General features: G+C 42.5%; 1 protein-coding gene across 1 annotated transcript in view; it reads right to left on the reverse strand.

The window, feature by feature from the left end:
* Window positions 1-224: 224 nt before the first annotated feature.
* The window catches only part of tafa3a (TAFA chemokine like family member 3a), a 58549-nt gene continuing 36606 nt past the window's right edge, over window positions 225-22167 (reverse strand). Inside the window, exons 3-5 of the mRNA XM_083667890.1 lie at window positions 7427-7576; window positions 6109-6233; window positions 225-1029 (exon numbers count right to left, since the gene is read on the reverse strand). Coding sequence (XP_083524016.1) covers window positions 1018-1029; window positions 6109-6233; window positions 7427-7576 — 287 coding nt within the window. The 3' untranslated portion in view covers window positions 225-1017. The remainder of the gene's footprint in view (window positions 1030-6108; window positions 6234-7426; window positions 7577-22167) is intronic.

Consider the following 22167-nt stretch of genomic DNA (forward strand, 5'->3'; position numbering starts at 1 on the left):
GGCTTTTAGCAGTGGTGTCATAATGTCAATAACTTCTAATACCTTTTAGTGTGACATGAGGAAAAAAGCATGTTTTGAAGGGGCCTACTCACAATTTGGCTCACATTTCTTAGACTGCTGTCTTTGTGTTCTTGGTGTTATTGTTGGAAAATGTACAGTTATAGAGTCATTAAAACTATCATACAAAACCAAAACTCAGTGACATATCCATTGAGATAGGTTTATTGAGATAATACTGACATTTGTACTCAATGTTGGTCACCAGGCTTTTAAAAACAGATATCATTAAAACCATTGGATCTCAGCGTATGTTATAATTGGTTTGGTGAACCATGGTGACGTTAATTAAAACACCATTACATAGTTAGTACTGTACTTTGTATTTCACTGTGGCCTTTCCCTTTGATGTATCAAGTCTTCAAAAATAGACTTGTGGATCCAACAAAATTACTAAAACTAAACACCTAATATTTTCAAATCAAAAACCTTGAAGAGATGTCTGCTTCTTCATAAGGCTAAAAAGGAATGAAGATGAATGCTTCCGGTCTAATCAGATCCTTATTAACACAGACACGTTTCTGAGTCTCTCAGCTCTCTGTGCAAAAAACTGGAAAAACATTTTGTAGATTTCAGGTTTCACGTCACGTTTTTAAAGGTTATCTTCTGTAATCCACAGTTTGTCATTTACTCAATAAATAACTTGAAGGTTGGGAGCTCCTAGTTCAATGGAGGAAAAACACAAACAGGGTTTTTGGTGGGTGGTACATTAAGGGCTAGGTATTGGGTTTATTCAGTAGTAGTCCTGTCGTTTGGATATATGGTCTATACAGGGTCTCCAGGTGTTCAGCGCTCTGTAGCCATTTAGTGGAACCTCAATGTTTTCCATTTTGTCCTTATTGGTCTCTGGGTTCCACCATCTAACAATAGATGGTGGTCATCAGATCAAGAAGTCCGATGGTTTCTGTCAAGGAGAAGAAGTCTGATGTTGTCAAGTCGTGTGATCCAGGACTGACAGGACTATCGTGTGACCTGAAAAAGAAGAAGAAGAGGAAATCATGTCAAAGACATTCATGGATGCTGAAGCTGAAAACGGAGATTTGGGGTGAAGATTATGACACAAGGCAGTTGTAAAAACCTGTGTCAATCTGATCTTGCTGGACTATAAACCCATAGAGAGAGCAAGTAGTTGCACATACTGTAGATTACAAAAGAACCATCCAGATTAGCTTGATTGAAAGCCGTTTTATACCTTCAGCGTCCGCTTATCTGATAGATTCCGTGCGGATGAAATTGCGCAATTGCAGATGTCTGGGGAGGCTAGCCAATCACAAGCAGAAAAACTATGGATGAAAAGCAGATGACAATCCATGTCTGCTACAGTATAAAGAGCTGAGTGGATGTCCTTGCGGAGGTATAAATGATGTATCAAGCCTTAAGCACCATACTGTCTGTTCCATATAATTCGCATTCTATGGTCTATTCTACCTGACTGTAGCCGTTAGGCTTATCTGTCAGAAATGCTACAGTCCTGTATAGCCTCCGATGTTTAAACCACTGCTGTCACGTCCATCACTCCCCTGTCCTTGGTGATATAGTTATACTGGACCTACTGTCTGGAAACTCTGATACAATGGGATGTATATGGTGGTGTTCATTGCTTTCAGAATATGCTACACATTATTCATCTAGACATTCTGCTAGCATAAGTATTACACTGAATCTTAATCCAATGTGCTGTCATCAGCTATACAGCCCATGGGGTATGAGGTGTTATTCTTGCTCTTTAACATGGTCATAAAAATAGGGTTGTTGTCCTCTGTTAGGTGTTTTGCCCTATAAAAGTGGAACACGAGTAACTTTCAGACTTTTCTTCAGGTGCAAGAGGTATTATTATCAGTGGGGCTAGCATACACACACACACACACACACACACACACACACACACACACACACACACACACACACACACACACACATACACAAAGGTGTTGCACTTTGACTACTGGCACCGATAAGTGCCATTCAATTAGCGGTTGGCGGGGGCTCAATTGTCTTGGCCTGGAAAACAGCAAGGGGAGTCAGGTGACAGGAGGTGTCAGTGTTCATGGCCCACACATCCGACATAAACATCTAACAATACATCGGTGTGTGATCCTCTGTTCCCTTGCTCTGGAGCAGAAGAAGCCATGCTTGCTGTTTTGGGAGGCACAGTTTAATCTTCACATCGACGTGACATTCCTCAGCAAGCAGGGGACAGGGTGTGGAAAGAGAAGCAGCCACTGTTTGGTTTCACAACACTGGGCAGTGCATAGGTTTACAGAATAAGTACAGTATTCTGTCTCACGATTAGACATTACAAAATACTAAAGATTAGCATTAGCCTCCTACTGTACATCCATCTATAGTGTTAGTATTGGAAACATGGGGGACATGACCAGTCATTATTACCAGTCCCAACTAAAACAGGTGTTTTTACATGTGCTAAAATTGAGAATAAGGTTTACTTAAAGGTTACCTTTATAAAGGGCTTACAAAGGGTTGGTGTGCACATTATACAGTAAGAATTTCCTAATGCATTTATTAAGCATTCATAACAGTACATCCACATAAAATCTCACTTTTTGAATTATCAAATGAATAGGTAAACTACTCATAAATAAACTACTCATAAACCTTTATAAACCCGTTATAAAGGCAACCACGAGAACCATTATGCTGTAACCATTATAACCATAACCATAACCAGTATGCTGCTGGGCTGGTGTTAGGGTGTTGTGGATGAGGCAGCTCTGAGGCTGGGGTTATCACTGGGCTGATGTGAGGGTGTTGTGGATGAGGCAGCTCTGAGGCTGGGGTTATCACTGGGCTGATGTGAGGGTGTTGTGGATGAGGCAGCTCTGAGGCTGGGGTTATCACTGGGCTGATGTGAGGGTGTTGTGGATGAGGCAGCTCGGAGGCTGGGGTTATCACTGGGCTGATGTGAGGGTGTTGTGAGGCAGGTTATCACTTGGCAAACACACAAAGGCAGTAGAGAACAGAGGGCGGTCCTAATTGTTTTGATGCTTAGACTGTGTCAGGATAAAAGACCACACTTGACCAGTCAGCTCGGGATTCAAAGCTTTGCCGACAAACAAACTAAGCCCTTCTTCCATGGATGAAAACAGGTAATTGTTTGTTATTTGGATATGTTGTTGTTCTCTTATGTTCTGTATGAATTTCTTTTGAATTGCCTTTGAATTTGCCATGAATGGCCTTTCTTATCATGGGTGTGAATCCCAGTATCATTTTGGCAGTGCAACAGAGGGACATGAATTGTTAAGTTGAGGAGTGTTGTGACATTGATCTCCCGAGGAAGCTAAACTAACCTGGCTGCCGTGCGTCTGTGTTTCCTGTCTGTCTCTTCTTATTCTTTTCAGTATGGTCTGTTAAAGCTGTCCAGCTTTAAAAGAGTACACACGCACGCACTCATGCACACACACACACACACACACACAAGCACGCACGCACACACACACACACACACGCACACGCACACGCACACGCACGCACACACACACACACACACACACACAAGCACGCACGCACGCACGCACACACACACAAGCACGCACACACGCACGCACGCACACATGCACACGCACACGCACACGCCCACACACAGGATTGGAGCATCTCATTTGCCAGTCTTTACTGTTGCCCTGAGGGCCCATTCGGTCCGCTCAATTTCAGCCTCTAGCCATGTGCTAATGGAGCCATAAGACATACATCAACGATCGATACAATGATTTAAGGCACCTCTCAGGCAATAGATCGACCCCCTTATAGATGGAAATGTCTGACGTTATCTTTTAACCCAAACATTTCTATCACATAGGACGGATACTGGATTTTCCAGGTGTCACATGACATCCATTCATAGCAGGCCAAGGCAACAGTACGTTAGCAGTACAGCACAACAAACAGAGACAGAAACTCAAATACTGTTCGATTGCCTTGATTCAATTGCTGTTGCAGGAGATACACATTGTCTAGGGTATAAAACGAAAATGGAAAAGCTACTCTGTGGTAAATTGAAACGTACACTTGCGTGCGCCAGTTTGTCTGAGCCATTTTGAAAGAATGTGATTTCACACAGCTTTGCATCCTATATCCTGCACATTACTATGGGCTCAGATTTGCATATAATGTACTGTAGCAGTCTACCGTTACCATAGAATGTGATACATCTGGTGAATAGATAGAAAAGTTTATATTGGTACGTTTAAACCTCTCACACCTGTGAAATGCCTTTACATAGAAATAGAATGATATAAAAGGATTTCAATGGAAAAATTTAAGCCACGACCATTTCTCCATCAAACTCCAATGTGGCAAGGCATACAGTCAGCATACAGACAACTCAAACTGTATGCTATATACTGTAGACAGTATATCCCACCTCTAACAGCAACCCATCAACAACATCCGACACTTTCTGTCCCAACACTGTAACACCTGTGATATGGGCTCTATGTTGCTATGTTACATGGTGGTTGATTGATAGGAGGTGAAAAGAGAGGGGACAGCAGAGTTATAAACCTGTGCTCTCTGACACACACACACACACACACACACACACACACACACACACACACACACACACACACACACACACACACACACACACACACACGTAGGGCTATTGTATGGATCAAAATCCTATTGATGTCCAAAGGTGAAATGGCTGATAAGGAACGATGTTTCACATGATGATAGATTCACAGTGATAAATCACATCATAAGCTAGTGCCCCCAAGGCTCCTCTCAGACGACTTCCCCAAGCCCTCCTTTTGTCCCTGTGTCAGAGAGCTATAACCCTGTGTGTGTGTGTGTGTGTGTGTGTGTGTGTGTGTCCACGCAAGCAAGCATGCAGGCACAGACCCATGCACGCATGAACACACACACAGATAAACACACACACACACACACACACACACACACACAGTGAGGGACTGTACTGTAATTACATAATAAAATACCAAAAAACATTCTATCAGTGAAAGGTATAAATCATATACAACATTTGAACGGAATGTAACAAGTCTTATCTCGTATTTGGAAAGAAATAGAAATATAATAGAATAAAGAAAGATTCAAGAAGAGCTATTGAATCTTCACTGCTGACAACATCAGTTTTCCAGAACAATGTAGATCATCAGTGTGATGTTGTCACAGACACCTCTTGTGTAGGGTGACTTTCCCCTGCTGTCCCTCGGTGGGGGGTGGGGGGTGGGGGTCAGGGGTGAGGGTGGTGTGTTTTGAACACGGAGGAAACCCCACAGAGTCCCAAATCAAATAGCAGAAGTTCTGTCGAGTTCTCAGCCACCTGCAGCCCTGTCTGCCTCCCTGCTCGCCTGTGTCTGTGTGAGGAGGGTTATGAATTATTAACCTGGCTAAAATAAAAAGCTCTGCCTAGGCCTCCCCTAGTATGAATTATGGAGGAGGCAGCTCAAGTACAGGCGTTTGGTGAGTCAAACACTAGGTCCTGATGGATGGCTTGGGGCCCAGTGTGTCACCCCCCATCCACTCTCACACACTCACACACACACACACACACACACACACACACACACACACACACACACACACACACACACACACACACACACACACACAACACAACACAGGCACAGATAACCTTTATTAATCTGTAGATGTAGTACAGACTTGATCCTGCCCTGGTTTACACATCCACTCCTCAGCTTCTTGGGCTGCTTTTCAGTTTGTTTGTTTGTTTGTTTATTTTTTTATTTTTTTCTGCCTTTGTTTAGTTTCTCGATTACTCTTTTGAAGTTCCATCCAAGACTACTCCCACTGTTCAAAGGCAGGCCCGGCCATTGCCTGCTCTCTCATCCCTGTGCCAAATGCTTGTGAAGTGGGTCAGATGGAAGATAGGGAGGTTCTCTGAGATGCTGAAGTATAATTTTGGCTCTTCCGCTGAACATGTTTTTGGCCTTTGTAAGACTTGGGGAAATCCTCAGCTTTACCTGCATGTCGTATTTCAAGGGATTATTGCCTCTCTTCATAACAACAGCCTACTTTGTTTGTTTGTGTTGGCTTCTCACCCACCTTGGTGGTCTTTACTTTGTTTCCTGTACTGCAGCTCCAGCCCTTCAGGTCTGGTAAGACTTTACACTCCTCCCCGTCCATACAGGGATGCATCTGGCACCACCACTTCTGTGCAACTATGGAAGCTGAGAAAGAAGAGAGGGAAGCGAGGGGTTAACACAGTATGTGCGTGCGTGTGTGTGTGTGTGTATGTGTGCGTGAGCGCGGATGCGAATGCGTGTGTGCGTGCGTGCGTGCGTGTGTGTGAATGCCCTTTCCACAAGGAGGTTGACAGACAGACGTTCTACTGCCACAGTAACAACTCAACCCACATAACAGTATCTTCTTCTAGAAACATGTCAGGATGAGCGAAGGGAGGACTTCTGATCCCTAGCCGACAGTATAGATCCTTCATTCTGTGTGCATGTGTGCATGTGTGTGTGTGTGTGTGCGTGTGTGTGTGTGTGTGTGTGTGTTTTGTGTGTGTGTGTGTGTGTGTGTGTGTGTGTGTGTGTGTGTGTGTGTGTGTTTTGTGTGTGTGTGTGTGTGTGTGTGTGTGTGTGTGTGTGTGTGTGTGTGTGTGTGTGTGTGGATCAGCAGATCAGCAGAGGTGGGAGCAGAGTGAGCGCCAGGGTCTAGAGTTGCTGTGAGAAGGACTGCAGGGAGCCATGGCTTCCCTTGACATTTCTCCGCTGCGCTCTGAGAACGGTGTCAAGATAGAGGATGCCCCTGTCAGAGCCATTACAGTACAGAAGAGAAGATAGGAAGGGAGGGATCGATTCACCTGTGACAGTGCTGGGCCACTGTTGACATGATATTAAATGACCTGGCCTTCTCTCTGCTCCACTGAACACAACACAAGGTCTTACATGGTCTCACACTCAGGCCTCAGACAGACAGCAGACGTCTATATGAAGTGAAGGGGGAGATGAGTGATTCAGGAGATGAGTGATTCAGTTTGAAAGGCCATAAAGATCATCGAAAGATCTCTGTTCACTGACGTGAGATACTGAGACCTGATCCAGTGGCGAGGGTCATCATCAGATGCAATACAACTGACAATCTTGAACAGAATATACTCAGTCTTCTGTCTCATTTTGAAATAAATGAAATAGAGATAGAAATAGAATCAAGTAAATATACTGTTTCTGAGTGATGAATTGTCAGATTGACAATGCTATTTCTGCCTCTCTTGTTTACCATATGATTCATAATCGCCAACTATTCACTATAATCAAATGTCAATATCAAATGTCAGATATCAATCAAATGTCAAATGTCAATAATATGATAATATATTCTGTAATAACATCATAACTGAGGTCAACATGCGCCGTACCGTCCACACAAGATGGAGCAGCTCTTGTTGTCCCGGCAACCTGTCCGGGGAAGCAGGAGCATTTGACAGTCTGGGATCGCTCCTCAATCTTGTTCTTGTTGCAACAGCGGTGGGCAGCGATGACCTCACAGGTTCCTGCTTTCACATGCACTGGAAAAGACACACAGGGATTGGTTAGTGTTACAACACATTAGCCACTTAGAATACATCTTAAAGTTAGAGACATTCTAGAATACATCCCAAAGTTACAATACATTCTAGAGCACATCCCAAAGTTACAATACATTCTAGAATACATCCCAGAGTTACAATACATTCTATCAGTTACAATTAGAATATATTCTTCAGTTAGAATACAGCCTGCAGTTAGGATACTGTGTTCATAACTACTGCACACCACATACAGTATACTGTGTCAGCCTACGAATACCCTTTTCTGACAGAAAATACAGCTTCAATTGCGCATCGTAATTGAATCCATTTTCAACTGTCAATCAATTGGATTGATTATTCTAAGCATAACCTTTCAGATAGAGTGCCAGTTCTGAAGCGTCTGTACCCTTTCACAAAGCGTTCAGTCAACAACACCATGGAACGCTCATGTTTAGTTACCCTAACAACGAACACCACCTTGCCAGCCAACAAGTTTGAATCATGACATGACATGGCATTTTGACCGTATTTTAAAAGAAGACATGCCACACTGTCTCCAGATTGTCAAAATCTTTATTTAAAATGCCAAACACATGGATAGGACCACACTAACTTTGGCAGCCTGCACTTGTTGACATACGATTGAATGGCGGTTCAACTATCAGTCGCACAGCAACAGGCCTTAGTCCCGTCCACGTAGCGTTCCCTTTCAGAGACCTAAAAGGCATAACTGAAGAGCTGCAATAGAGCAATTTCCCCTCTGTCTGAAAGAGGTATGAGAGTGGTCATCAGTAGTGCACACCACATGTTCTAGTATAGTAACCACTAACAGTATGAACACCAAGGCACATTCAGTTTAGTAGGCCTTTACTGTACTATATGAGGTCTGTGATTCCTCCCCCAGAGACTCAATTATCCACCTGAATCAGCTGCTTGATTAGAATGTTCCTGACCTTAAACCGCCTGTGAGAGAGGCTGAGATGACTCTGGAGGACCGGGTTAGTTGGGGGTCAGGACAGAGGAGCAGGATGTTTAAAATAGCCAACATTGAGGCGTGGGTACTGAGGGAGTTTCAGTCCTAACTGAGGACTGGAGATTTAGGGAGCAGCGTGTTAAAACTGTCAACTCTACCAGGAACCTCGAGAGTCAGTCTCAGTGTGCAACATTCATCACACATGAGCGTCTGATGTTCATATGCTTAGATTGTTCTCAGTGCAGAAGGTTCTCCTACGCTGCTAGTCATGTATAATGCATATATTACAGTCATAATGTTTTCAAAGTTGAGAGTACTATACTGTACTATACTTATACTGTACCATGGCCAAAACATTGGACAGTATACTGAGAGATCATATTAAACATACTTGATAGTGGTTGGTGCTAAATTATTAATTGCATGTACAAATTAGATTTTATAGATCGTTGAACAAGGCTCGAACACTTCTTCAATGTCAGGACATTTGACATTGGTAACAATAAATATGTAAGGAATTTACAGAACCTGTGTTGTATCATGATTATATGTATCTATTATTATATATGGATTATTATGTATGGATTATATATGTATTATTATTTGTCTATTATCTGGCAAAACAGGTACAACAATTTCCTCATGAGCAAATGTGTTTTTAATCCCATTAGATTAGATGAAATATCAATACAGCTCTCTATTTGTTATGCATTACCTTTGAGCTTTGGCTCATCCCCAGTCTTATAATGTTCTGTATTTACACATCATTGTCACGGCTCGATGAGGAGAAAAACGTTGAGTTCAGTGTTCTTTTAAGAATCAGACTTAATTACAGCCGTAAAGATTTTCAATTTGGGACTTGAGTCGAAAATAGATTGAAAATGGGCTTCCATCTTCCCATTAGTGAGCAATCCAAAAATCTCATCTACAACATTAAAAACATTTTGCCTCCAATCAATAAGGTGCTATTCACATTCCAACAAAAGGCCAGACAACAATTGCCGATTGAGTGCTTTTCAGCAAACAGAAAGTTACTGAGGCAAAAACAGGGTGAGGGTCTCTGCCCTTGATGAGATTATCGTTAAACCACAAGCACCGCCCCTGGGTCAAAGTTAATTTCAAAAGTTGGAATTGCTTCAATAGAATATTCAAACTTTCTCCAAGAGAAAGAGGGAGTTAACTGTGTGTGTGTGCGTGTGCGTGTGTTATGTGGGTGCGCGTGCGTGCGTGCATTTGTGACAGGACAATTACTAAATGAACAACTGAATGCCAAAGTCCAAGGAAATTGTCCATTATAGATGATCAACCAATCAATTGGTGAAGACTATCACCAGAGTCAGGCTGTAAAACAGACTGATACAATAATAATATCAGCTTGTTATTGCTGCATAATGAGTTGAGTAAACACTATTTGCCTCTTCTCTGCCTGTGTCTGAGCCCTCCACAGCTCAGAGGCCATGTCTGCTGGCCAAGCGATGTGGTTTATTGGCTGTTCCTCCAGCCTCAGTACACCCACTAGTCTATTTGTGGTGCAAGACGGTTCTGGGCTGGGAGAGTGAACTCATTAAGGTGCAGGAGGTTGGCTGTGTGTGTGTGTGTGTGTGTGTGCAGGCGCGTGCGAGTGCATGCCTGGGTGTGTGGAGAGAGAGACCTGGGTGAACTGCTGATTAAACCACCAGAGCCCTCTGGCCAAGGTCACACACCCAGGAGTCTGACCCAGCACCATGCAGTGTGGGCAGGGCAGCAGGCGCTCAGAGGGCATGACACAGAGGTGAGCCCTGGCTGGTAACAACTTCCATCAGAGAGAGAACAGCCATGGGCCTGCCTGCCTGCCTGCCTGCCTGCCTGCAGAGCCTACCCTGAGCCAGTGAGTGAGGGAGAAGGTGGGTGAGTGAGGAATGCGGTACAACATGGATACAGGATGGGCATCTACCTATATGTGATACCAGTGTACTCGCTATAGAACACTCTTAGAAAAAGGGTTCTTCATTTGTTCCCATAGGGGCACAACCCCCTCTGTGGAAAGGGTTCAACATGGAACCCCAAAGGTTTCTAATTGGAGCCCAAAAGGATTCTTCAAAGTGCGCCCCCACAGGGACAAATGGAGAACCATTTTTTGTTACTATACTAGAACCTTTTTTTTTTCGAGTGTAGGATCTTTAGGATCAATAGACAGAATGCCAAGTGCAACAGCAGGGCCTTGTCTGGATAATGTCTCAATGTACTGTTGGACAGCAGGGCTGCTTCTGTGTGTGTGTGTGTGTGTGTGTGTGTGAGTGTGTGTGTGTGTGTGTGTGTGTGTGTGTGTGTGTGTGTGTGTGTGGGCATCTCTACTACTCTTGCCTGTGCTCTGAAGGTGCAGACAGCTGTGCAAATGGCTCCCAACACCTGTGATCAATACGTTTCACTTAAAGCACTTAGGACTGTCATCAGTTAGAATCACCCAGCACCCACGTCAGCAGGAAGAGTGGGAGGAAGAGGGGGAAGAAGAGGAGTGGATGGAGAGAACACTAATGAGGACTGGCGTAAGGTCCAGACCTTAAGCCAATCAATACCACTCCAAGCATAGAGCTCCTCTCTGCAATCATATTCATTGATCCTTGATTGATAAGTGCATCACATGCATCCAGCCAGTGCTAAGACTAAAAGCTATGAGTCATGGTGGAGAAAAACAGATGGGAGAAACAGGCCTGATTTGGGGGGAAAGAGTAGAGGGAGTTTGTGCTCAACTCTACAGAGAGTAGAGGCGCTGCCCTAAATTACAACATATCTGCATTCAAATGTGAGGCTAGTCACTCTCTTCATTAAAAAAGTATGCATGTATTGAGCAATTATAGTTCAAAAAATTATGATCAATGTTTTTTTATCAAAATGACCCTCATCAGAAATGATTCTGGGGGAGAAATTATTTTCTTAGCATAATAGCATGGAGACTATTGCTTTTTAAATACACTGCATAAATGCATTAATTCAGTCCAGTATATATATATATATATATATATACATGATACATGAAGAGGATTTTCTTACTGAACTATAGGTATAGCACGTAAACTTCTTACCATTTGAAATGCCTAGTCTACATGTACAGAGACAGAAAATGCTGTCTGGTGCATTGAATGTTGAAAAACGCTGTTTATTGTCACATACATATTATGTTTATGATATAATTACTATTGTGTCATTAGTAAACAGAAAATAGTATGACAGTATTTGAATGCATGGTTGTAGTATCTTCAGTAAAAAATAACTGTTAAAAGACACTATCATCCTACATTCAAACAGCTGTAACAAAATATAAATGATACTAAACTACTCTGTTGACAAGCATCATCAGCACAAAGCAATTTCAAAAGACTTACAAATGTAACTAGCACATGTCAAATGCTATTAGCTTCTCTGTAACATTGTTGTTTCTCATTAGAGCCTGCTGATTGGTGGATACATCTAAAATAGAAAAATAGAGATGTGACATTTTCCGTAAGGGTACAGGCCATTTATAAATAAATCACTGCATAGTTTGCAGGCTCAACTTAAAGGGGAATATTTTTGATGGATGTGCTGTCCTTTCAATTTGCTTATTTCTGTGTCACGCTGCCAAAGAGATTGTCTTTAAGTTGCTGTCATATTTTTCATGTTTTTTCATGAATACTTTGCTACAGTAACATGATGACAAATAATAAACAGAAAAAATAAATTAAAAAAGGAAGCATTTCCTCTTAGTTTATTTATAATATCTGTTACATTTATGCTGGCAGCCACTTGTCTTTAAACACAGAAAACGTGAGACCTTGCGGTTTTAAAACTATGTCTCAGACATTTGTTTCCCACAAAATTCAAAAACAGTAAGGAAAAGGTTGAATAAAAGTCAAACTACTGTGAAGATAACAAGAAACTTAAGAACATGAGGAGGCTATTGGTGAGAAATCTAGGGCATCTCAGTTGAAGCAAACACTAAGATATAGATACACCAGTTGTTTTGGTTCCTCAAGCCCTGCTCAGGAAGACCAGAGAGTTGGGGTGCGTTCAATAGGGCACAATGGACAGTAACCAATGAACTAAACCTTTTGCAACCTTAACGAATATCAATGTTCTTACTGGACACATTCTGGTAGTACCTCATCAATACGTTGTATCTTGTTTACTCCTATTGAATACTGTACAACCCTGGTTTATGTGGCAAGCAGAGAAGCACCTACAGTCTTCTGACTGTATAAACCACTGTCTGACAGGGTGCATTAGTCTCACCAGGCCAGTCAAGCACAGGGGGGGGGGGGGGGGGAATTGGAGGACAGGCACATTGTAATGCATGGGATGGCATGAGGAATGGTATCAAACACACATGCAGGGCTTATACTGCATAAATGTATGGTACAGTATAGGTACAAATACCTTAATAGCAGGGACCTTTACATACAATACAGTATAACAGCAGACCAATACAGTTAAGGCTATTTCATGGTTTGCTACATTTACAGTAAAACACCTACTACTGTACAGTGAGTGATGCATATGACTTGTAATTATGTAATGCTATGCCAAGACACTGATGAGGCCATGATAAATAAAACATGATTTCTTTATTAATTACTGTTCTTCGCAATACTCTACATACAGTGATTCACTACATAATCTAATCCTCTTAATATTATCATCAGCTGCGTACGCCCCTGCATGTCCTCACGCTTGTTACTCATAGTGGCTGCTGAGATAAGAGGGGGGGTGAAAAGTACAGAGACACCCGAGCTAATTACCAACGCATTGCTAACAGCAACTTACAGCAAGTTAGTTATGAAGTAGTTGGGAACTAATGAAGAGGACCTGACCATCTGGGCTGTGTGGGAAGGGGACAGATCAAACACACCCAGTGCTTGACAAGGCTTGGTAACAAATCAGGGAAGGCTGAGCTAGCTCCAGAAAATGTTCCATTGAATTAACGTCAAATCAAATGCTATTTCCTGACTGTGTTGTTGACATGAACAGTCCCTGTATCTCGTTGACAGGAAACAAACTCCTCTGTCCAGTGAGGCACGAAGGCCTGGTTTGGCTTCAGTGGGTTTTATTCCAGAGAGGGAGAGAACAAAATGTCCTTATTTCCTGGTCTGATCTCCCCTCATGCAGGTTGCTGCCCGACCGACCCGGCCGACCTGTTAGCCTGTTTCAGTCGGTTAATATGGAGGAAATTAAAATAAAAACTGAAAACAAAACAGTCACGTCCGGACACAGGCCCAGACCACAGCAGCCGTAAAACCAGAGGAGAAGATATACAATAGAAACACTCATGAATAAATAATAACAACACTGAATCCTCAAGCCACTCATGAACCATTTAAAAGGAGAGATAGTATTGTATTTAGCTTTATTTCAGACACATAGGTCCATATCAGCAAAGAAAAAATAAAAATAATAAAATACAACACAAGGACAACAGTACAGAAATATGTATGAGATCATGGCATTTCACAAATCCACAGTGATTTGACATTTGTTCCAATGTTCCCAAAGACTAGAGGAATACATTGTGTCACGTTGTGTAGACTCAGTTAGAGCCACATTTTCTTAATCAATTAGCGACACATACATTTATACATGAAATTCCTCAACACAGCATGAAAGGTGGGAACATTACTAGTCACAAACATATGACTTGCACTTGTCCATCTTGGGAGCTTCAGCAAGATTCTGAATGCATCATGAAATGCCACCTAATGCCACATAGTGAAGCTATTACATGCAGAATACGACTGCAGCATATTGTTTGGACAAAGCCGAGCTGTAACACCTGGGATACTAATATATACACTAATACAGTACATAATATTTATGGGAGAACTTTGAAGGGATGTACGGTATGAAAGAGATGAAGGCGAAGAAAAAGGGTCACACTTCACATGAAGTTGTGCCAACAGTATACAGTATACCTAGCTCTAGTAACAACATTGTATTAACATGCTTTGCCGCAGCCTTTAAGTAAATGCTTTGTTATTCAATAGCAATGGAATTTATTCCACAGTAGTAACACAAACCACTCAACTCCATAACCCATGCAAATACCAAATGGCCATGTAAAACACATCAATGCAATGCTGCCACAAGAGAAGTTACGACACAGGTATAGAGGCAACTTAAAGTAACGTGTTTCCTGGGGGAAAAAAAGTGGATATTGTTATTCCAGCTCCAGCACGTTGTGGCATATAACCCTCATGTGGAGATATTGGTTTATGAAACATTCTTCCCTGAGCTTCACAGGCGACGGGAGGAAGTCTCAGAAGGCCTGTATTTAATTGGATTAGCGTATTCAGAAAAGATTGACTCGTATCTCTCCAGCTGTAAACCTGCTGAGCTGACAATCACACGCAGGCAGTCAGGCCAAGGAACTAAGCTTTCATCAGAGACACAGACTAGAGTCTCACAGTATGCTTTTACAGCTCCACTACAGTATCCAGTAGTTCAGTGTGTTGAAAACAGAGCAAACTAAAGTGAAAACTGGTCTGGTCAACCAACGCCGATGAAAAATGTGAAATGTTATTTGCCTTGAATTGGATTTGGAGGAGTATACAGTTCAGTAATGAGATGCTCTTCAAGCATAGAGGAGTGGTAGAGAGGACTTTAACTGTAGACGTACTAAATGAATCCTCACTCCTTTCCTATCCACTGAACCGCATCATACTCTCTCAATGAGACCCTCACATTGAGAAAGAACTTGATTTCTCTTTCCTTTCCTCCCTCTTCACTGAAGAGGCCGTTTGTGAGAGGAGGGAAACAGAGCGCCACTCAAAACAAATGACCTCTCGGCATGGTTCCCCATTCTGGTGACAGCTCTCGTCAATCCAGGAAGGAGGGAGCAACACATTATTTAAGCTTTGGCTCCATGAGGCTTGTTTGCGATGTACTTCATCAATGAGTTTCTCTACTTGTGAGGCTTATTTTCCTTACCTGAATCCGTATTTACTGGCAACTTTGGGGGGAGAAATATACTATGTGTCAAAAATAAGTCCAAAACAGAGTGTATGTATGCACAGTGTATCAGTGATATTTTGAAGTCTGCAGTAAAGTAAAAGATGGATGCTATAGCGCTATTTCTCAATTCATCATAAACAACAATAGCTCCTGCTCCTCCCCATCTCCAAGACAGGGAGAACCCTCCAACAGGACAGACCGAAGCAGTAGAAAATAGAGAGATAGATAGATAGATAGAGAGAGAGAGAGAGAGAGATCTGATCAAGCATGTGATCCTGTTCATTTTCACTATTCTCTCATCTCACACACACACACACGCTGGTTATCTGTCAAAGAGCTGTCATGTCTCCTCTAAATGTCTGCCGCATCCTCTCTGCTCTCAAAGTCGAACCTGTGTTTTTCATCTTAAACAGATTCCACTAATGCTCCTCACAGCAGAGTGACAGGCAGGCTGTCGTGAGACACTGAGATGTGGTGGTACTGAAGGGGGGGTGGGGGGGGGGGTGGGGGGGGGCGGTCCTTGTTCACTGTGACACTGCCACACAGCCCCAGTCAGATGTCAAACGGCAACTACAGTATGGATGAAGCAGGGGAGGCTGGTTGAGGCAGAAATCGGAGGACAGGCTAATTGTAATGCATGGAATGGAATGAGGAATGATATTGTGTTTGAAACCATTCCTCATTCCGTTCCATGCACACATGTTTGATACCATTCCTCATTCCGTCCCATGCATTACATTGAGCCCGTCCTCTGATTTATGTACGTCCACCGGCATCTCCTGGAATGAAGGAACCATGATCTGAATGCAGAGAAATATGTTCATATCACAGAGTAGAAGACAGACCAGATCCATGTACTGTACTGTAATAGTTGGCATGATTTGAAAAAAGCAGCACAGTTTATGACCAATGTGCTTATGACTGAAGATAGAATACTAGGCCTACCTGTATTATGTAAATTTAATCTCTAACCACATTAAAAAGACCTTGCCCAAGAGTGGTTTTATAAGATTTAGAGTGCTCTGTCATTGTAAATCTTATGAATTGCCCCAGAGGCAGCATGCATTGATCTCCTGTTGAGTTGCAGCCTAGTCACCTGCGGACATTATCAAAGGAGAGTCAGACCTGTCCACTTCCTGTCAACTCAATATAAATGTGTCTCTCTCTAAAAGATGGTCCTGCAGAAAAAGAAAAAAAAACGACAAGCCTTTTAAAAAAGCCATTTGGCAAAAGTCGAGTAGTCCCACCCATTACATTTTATGCTCCATTCACATAAACTTGATGTTCAGCCTTGGTTGCTGTTTTATGGTTTGATGTGGACACTCTCTGGCTCTGCAGCACTTCATTCCTACTGAGACGTGAGCCAAGAGGCAGAAAGCCATGGAGCACAGCATAGGGAGATGGAGAGGCGATTGATAGACTGCATTTTAGAAGCTTATATTTCACTTTATTCCAGCAACTATTCAGCCTCTGGTGAATAACTGCATATCGTAGCGTTGCCTTAAAGACAGAGGCGGGGGAAACTACCCTGGGCTCTATGGCTGTTGGGGGTTCTCTCTGAATGCCTTCAACGTAGCTCGGCTAAGGATGAGCACTGGTAAATGTCTGTTAGGATTTATATTATCTAACTGCGGCTTCATGGAAAAGAGGTTTCAAAGGACAGTTATTAAAGCAAATGTGTTTAATTTACGATTGGGGGCCGTCAATCTGCGAGGGTAATAACAGCAGGGAATTAGCGTTTAGAGAGGACATTAAACTTCCCTGACATATTCTCAGCCATGTTGAGATAGCACTGTGCCAAAGCACCGAGAGGCACAGCTATTTGAGCTCTGCGCCTCAGCTCTGTGGGTTAAAATAAGGCATAATCATAATAATGAACAAACAAAAGCATAAAAGCATTTCTCAGAGGGCCGTGGGAGTTATTTTGCACGATTGGAGCTGTAGCAGAAAGAAAATAGCTTCCTTTAAGCAGTTATTAAGCAATCATTGGCTCAGAGAATTTACTGGGATCAGGAAATCAAAGATCAGGCTTATTTGCATGCTTTCCTATTAAATCTGCATACCTCTAAAAGGTTACAAAATGTAAAAAAAATATATATATATCTTTTGCCTCCAGATTTCCCTGATTCTTATTATTCTCATAACCGACATCACGTCGTACCGTCATTAACTACCACATACAACATATACCTAGATTGCATTTCAGTTTATATGAAAGCTAATAGCACATAATCATGAATCCAAGAGGAACGTGTCTTGCACTCTAATTCATGCCTTTGACGCATCAAAGCATAACCACCATAATCTTTATGGTTTATAATGGCCATCATCGACATATTTATTATTCCAAATTATTCAAGGCATTAAAAATTCAACAGAGAACATTAAATTCCCTCAGGAGCGACGAATGGGACAGTGGCCAATTTGGAAGGTGATACCCTTGCTGCTCAGCCCCAACCATGCATGCCTCGTTAACAACACAACAATTGACTAACTTAAAAGAGGGTACTAATTGCTGGGTAAGGGCAGCCTTTCAGTGTAGGCACAATTACTGCCACACTGTTAGCACTTCTCTGCTAATTGCATTCATCAGTGCGAAATCATTACCACGGAGGCTCTCCGCGATTTCTATCAAAAATCCCAAACCCTGTGTTTGTTTAAGTTGCAGGATACTGTGGTTGGAGGTGGAACTCACAATGTGGAGTGGGGAATGGATAAAGGGTTTGCATTAATGAGCACCAATTAGACTGTGTGTGTGTGTGTGTGTGTGTGTGTGTGTGTGTGTGTGTGTGTGTGTGTGTGTGTGTGTGTGTGTGTGTGTGTGTGTGTGTGTGTGTGTGTTGCAGAACGAAGAAGATACCGTACCTGAAGGGATTGGACTAAGCAGGGGTCTTCTGCTACAACAAGTTGTCATTTATAGACATACCCCATAACATGTGGTCCAATCACACCAGACTTGACCAACTAGTGTTAATAACTAGTGTTAAGCCTTGTGTGACGGGTGGTGTGCACAAAACCAAACAAAGCACCTCAGATTTAATTAATTAACAAGCAAATCCTCTCAGATGGCAATTTCTCAAGTTAAGCTTAGGGTAAACTTGATGAAGCAACTCCAATATACCTACGATCAATCACACACAGTGTTACTGTACATACATTGAAAATAGGGATAATAATCAGTCAGTAACTGCCCTGTCACATCTAAAACTACCTCCTAACTTTGAAAAAAAGGGAGGAAAAGAAACTCCTAATAGTTTCACAGAGCACATCAGGAGATGGTCATCCTATAATGCACTGCATTCTAGAATAGAACAGAATAGGAAACGTTATTATCCATGTTTTTGTGCACAGTATAATAGGAAACTCAAGGACTTTCTTTTGAATGTGCATTGTCTACTACTTCTCACAAACGGCAGTAAAGTTTCTAGTTTATTTGAGTTTAAAAGTGCATTTTACACGGGGACACAAGACACTTTACATTTGGATCATAACAGTCCAACCATTTCGATCAAAAACAGTCCAACATCAACTGTCCTATACACCTCGTCTGTTGTTCCTCCTGCACCACAGCAAACACTGCATCAGCCGTGCACACAGCCACAGTGCAGCCAGTCACAGTGCATAAACAGCTGTATACAGCTGCCATTCAGAGGTCTATTGCCCCGGACGTCTGACGGTTTTCCAATCTCCCGGCCTGCCACCCAGGAGATGGAGTCACCTGACCCCTGTCATCCCACAGTGCATTTCAAACAGCCTCCATCTCCATCTTCGTCTCCATCTCTGTCTCCTGCCTTTCTATCTCCGTCCAGGATCATGTCACATCCACCTGCTCTCCAAATGTCAGCCGGATGCCTCCCATCGCCACGGGCCACAGCATATAGGCCTATGCCGCTCTGTACCTGCTCTGTACCCACCACACCCACACCCTCCTCCTCCTCCTTCTCCCACGTCCCCAGGAACAAGGTGACCCTCTCTGCTGTTGCCCAGTGTAATGTCAGCTCCAGTCTCAGAGCAGGGGTTCACATACTGTATTACCCAGCCTACAAAGCTCCCAGTAGGGCTACACCTACCATCACGTATTACCTGGCCTACACAGCAGACTATACATATTACCTGGTCTACACGGCCTAAATATTACCTGGCCTACATAATACCCAGCCTACATACGTTAGTACTGTAGATATTGTCAAATATTTGGAGCATATTGTGATATTTTGAACATATTGTGATATTTGGAGCATATTGTGATATTTGGAGCATATTGTGACATTGTTCTCTTACAGAAAATAGTGTATCCTGCTTTTTGCAAGGCAGGGCACATCTAGCGGTGAAAACATGCCTCTTGGTTTTACCTGACTATTTGAAACACCAGCTAAACACTCTTAAGTAAAATGAAAAATAAATTGGATCGCTAAACCCTTGAGTACATAGTACAGAGGTCAGACAACGCCATCAGCCAGTCAATCAGAACCACTCTGATGTCATAATGTCACAGTTAGCGATTACATCTTATAGGAGAAGAGATAGAGGACAAAAATAAGCATTGCAGGGACTGTTTGAATCAGGTTGTGAGAAAGGTGATGGGTCCTTTCAACAAAACATTTCAAGTAAATAGGCTGCCACAAGGTTGTGAATAGGTTTCCTTAAATATTTCATTTATTTTCCAAACACATTTGAGATGAGGCAGAGGGCAGAGGAGAGATAAGTACCTAAGTATGTAGCTGGTTCAGAATATTCTCATAAAAGATTAATATCCAGAATGCCATCATTATTATGATGACTTTGATAAGGAAATCAAGATAACTTTAATAACCATTCATTTGCTTTGCACAAACACTGCCTCCTCATAATCTGAAATAATAATAACAGAAAATGACTGAAATGCTAAAATATATTTGCATAGAAAACAAAAAATCCCTTGGAGCATGAGAATCATCTTGAGAATGAGCCATTAGACCGCATTACTGAGTTTTTAGAAAGTATTCACCATAAGTTAATATGGAAATAAGGCACTGCATGCAAATAAGGGAATGCACAATTTCAATTTATTAACATACAGTATCTCTAAGTCTCCTCCTACCATGTTATGGTGAAACCTCAACCTAAACCCAACATACTTTTGGATTGTGAACCAAGGAAATATCCATGAGCCATGTTGGATTAATCACTTATACTTGGAGATGTTTATGGCCTGTAAACGGCACTGCTTAAAGCATTTCATCTGAAGAAACAGGAGTCGCTGTCACGTTTCATCATCCAGTCAGCTCGGCCAATATGTTGTGCTTTCCTTCCCACTGCGTTGGCCCTCCGGCGACTGACTAACCAATCAGAGAGAGCTTGATTACTGTTCTCAAAATGAGAAAATGTATCTGTTAGTCAGCGCTACAAAAGATCAAAATACTTGTTATGTGATTTGATGTTTGGGTGCCCTTTTGGCCTGAATGAATCTAAATTGTACAGAGCATACCTGTATGGAAACTGAATGTAACAGGTTCATGTTATACAATTCTCTCCCTCCCTCCCCCCCCCCCCCCTCTCTCTCTCCATCCATCCATCTCTCTCTCTCATGACCATCAAATGAATTTGTATGATGCTCTGGGGATGCAGCCTTATTACTCTGCTGTTGAGCTCTGCTCTCTACAGTCTCTCTCTCTCTGTCTCTCTCTCTCTCTCTCTCTCCCCTCCCCTCCGTCCCTCTCTCTCTCTCTTTCTCTCTTTCTCTCTCGTCAGCTTATGGTGAAAGGTTCAATTGCTCTGGCGAGGCCCCCACCCCAATAAACAGCAGGCTAAAGAGGTTTGTTTATTGGGCACACCTTGGCTTGACCTCTGCAGCTCTGGGAGCTGCCGTGTGATTACCTCAGTGTTGGCCCAGCCCATGGAAACCAGGAGCGGGTAACTAGTGCACCCCTCGAGGCTGACTGATTGTGTGTCTACCTTACTAATCAATCACACACACTCCAACCTCCGTGGATGGAGAACAAGGGTATATCACCATATAGCCACTGGTGTTATTCTGAATAGAAACCAAGTACCGTGGTTATATTTAGAGCTAGCCTGCAGCTTAAATTAAGGTTGATTAATTAATTGCTGGTGCCATTTTCTAATTGAAATTCTACATGTGTAATTGTACTAAGATACACATGGCGGTTACCATAGCACTTTATAGTCCTTTTGTCTTTTGTAGGCCTGGCTTTTGACTCCTTATCAAATATATCTCTTCATATTTCTGTCATGGCTAACGCAGAGGTATGAAATCCCTCTAGCAAGCTGTCAGTGTGTGTTTGCTATCTACCCCCTAGTGGAATGAATGAGCTCATTATTTCAATGTGTAGTCACGGCTTCCACCTCATCTCCCAGGGACCAGTCTCTCTCCATCACGAACATCTCTCTGAAAGCCCCAGCCCTCACCCCTCACCCTAAGGTATCAAATGTGTTATTATGTCAAATGCCAAAGTGTTTAGCCAGACTGGAACCACGGCTGACCTCAGAGAACCCTCTACTCATGTCTTCATCAGTGTCCGCCTGGTTAAAATGCAAAGCAACAAATGACTGTCGAGAAATCATAGCAGCATTTTACACTGAGGTCTGTAGGAGTAATGACCTGTGACGAGTCCATATGATTGTTCTTATACTCCCCTAGCTGCTGTTTATGTGA

The sequence above is a fragment of the Argentina silus genome (assembly GCF_951799395.1).
Source record: "Argentina silus genome assembly, chromosome: 4".
Classification (NCBI taxonomy): Eukaryota; Metazoa; Chordata; class Actinopteri; order Argentiniformes; family Argentinidae; genus Argentina; species Argentina silus.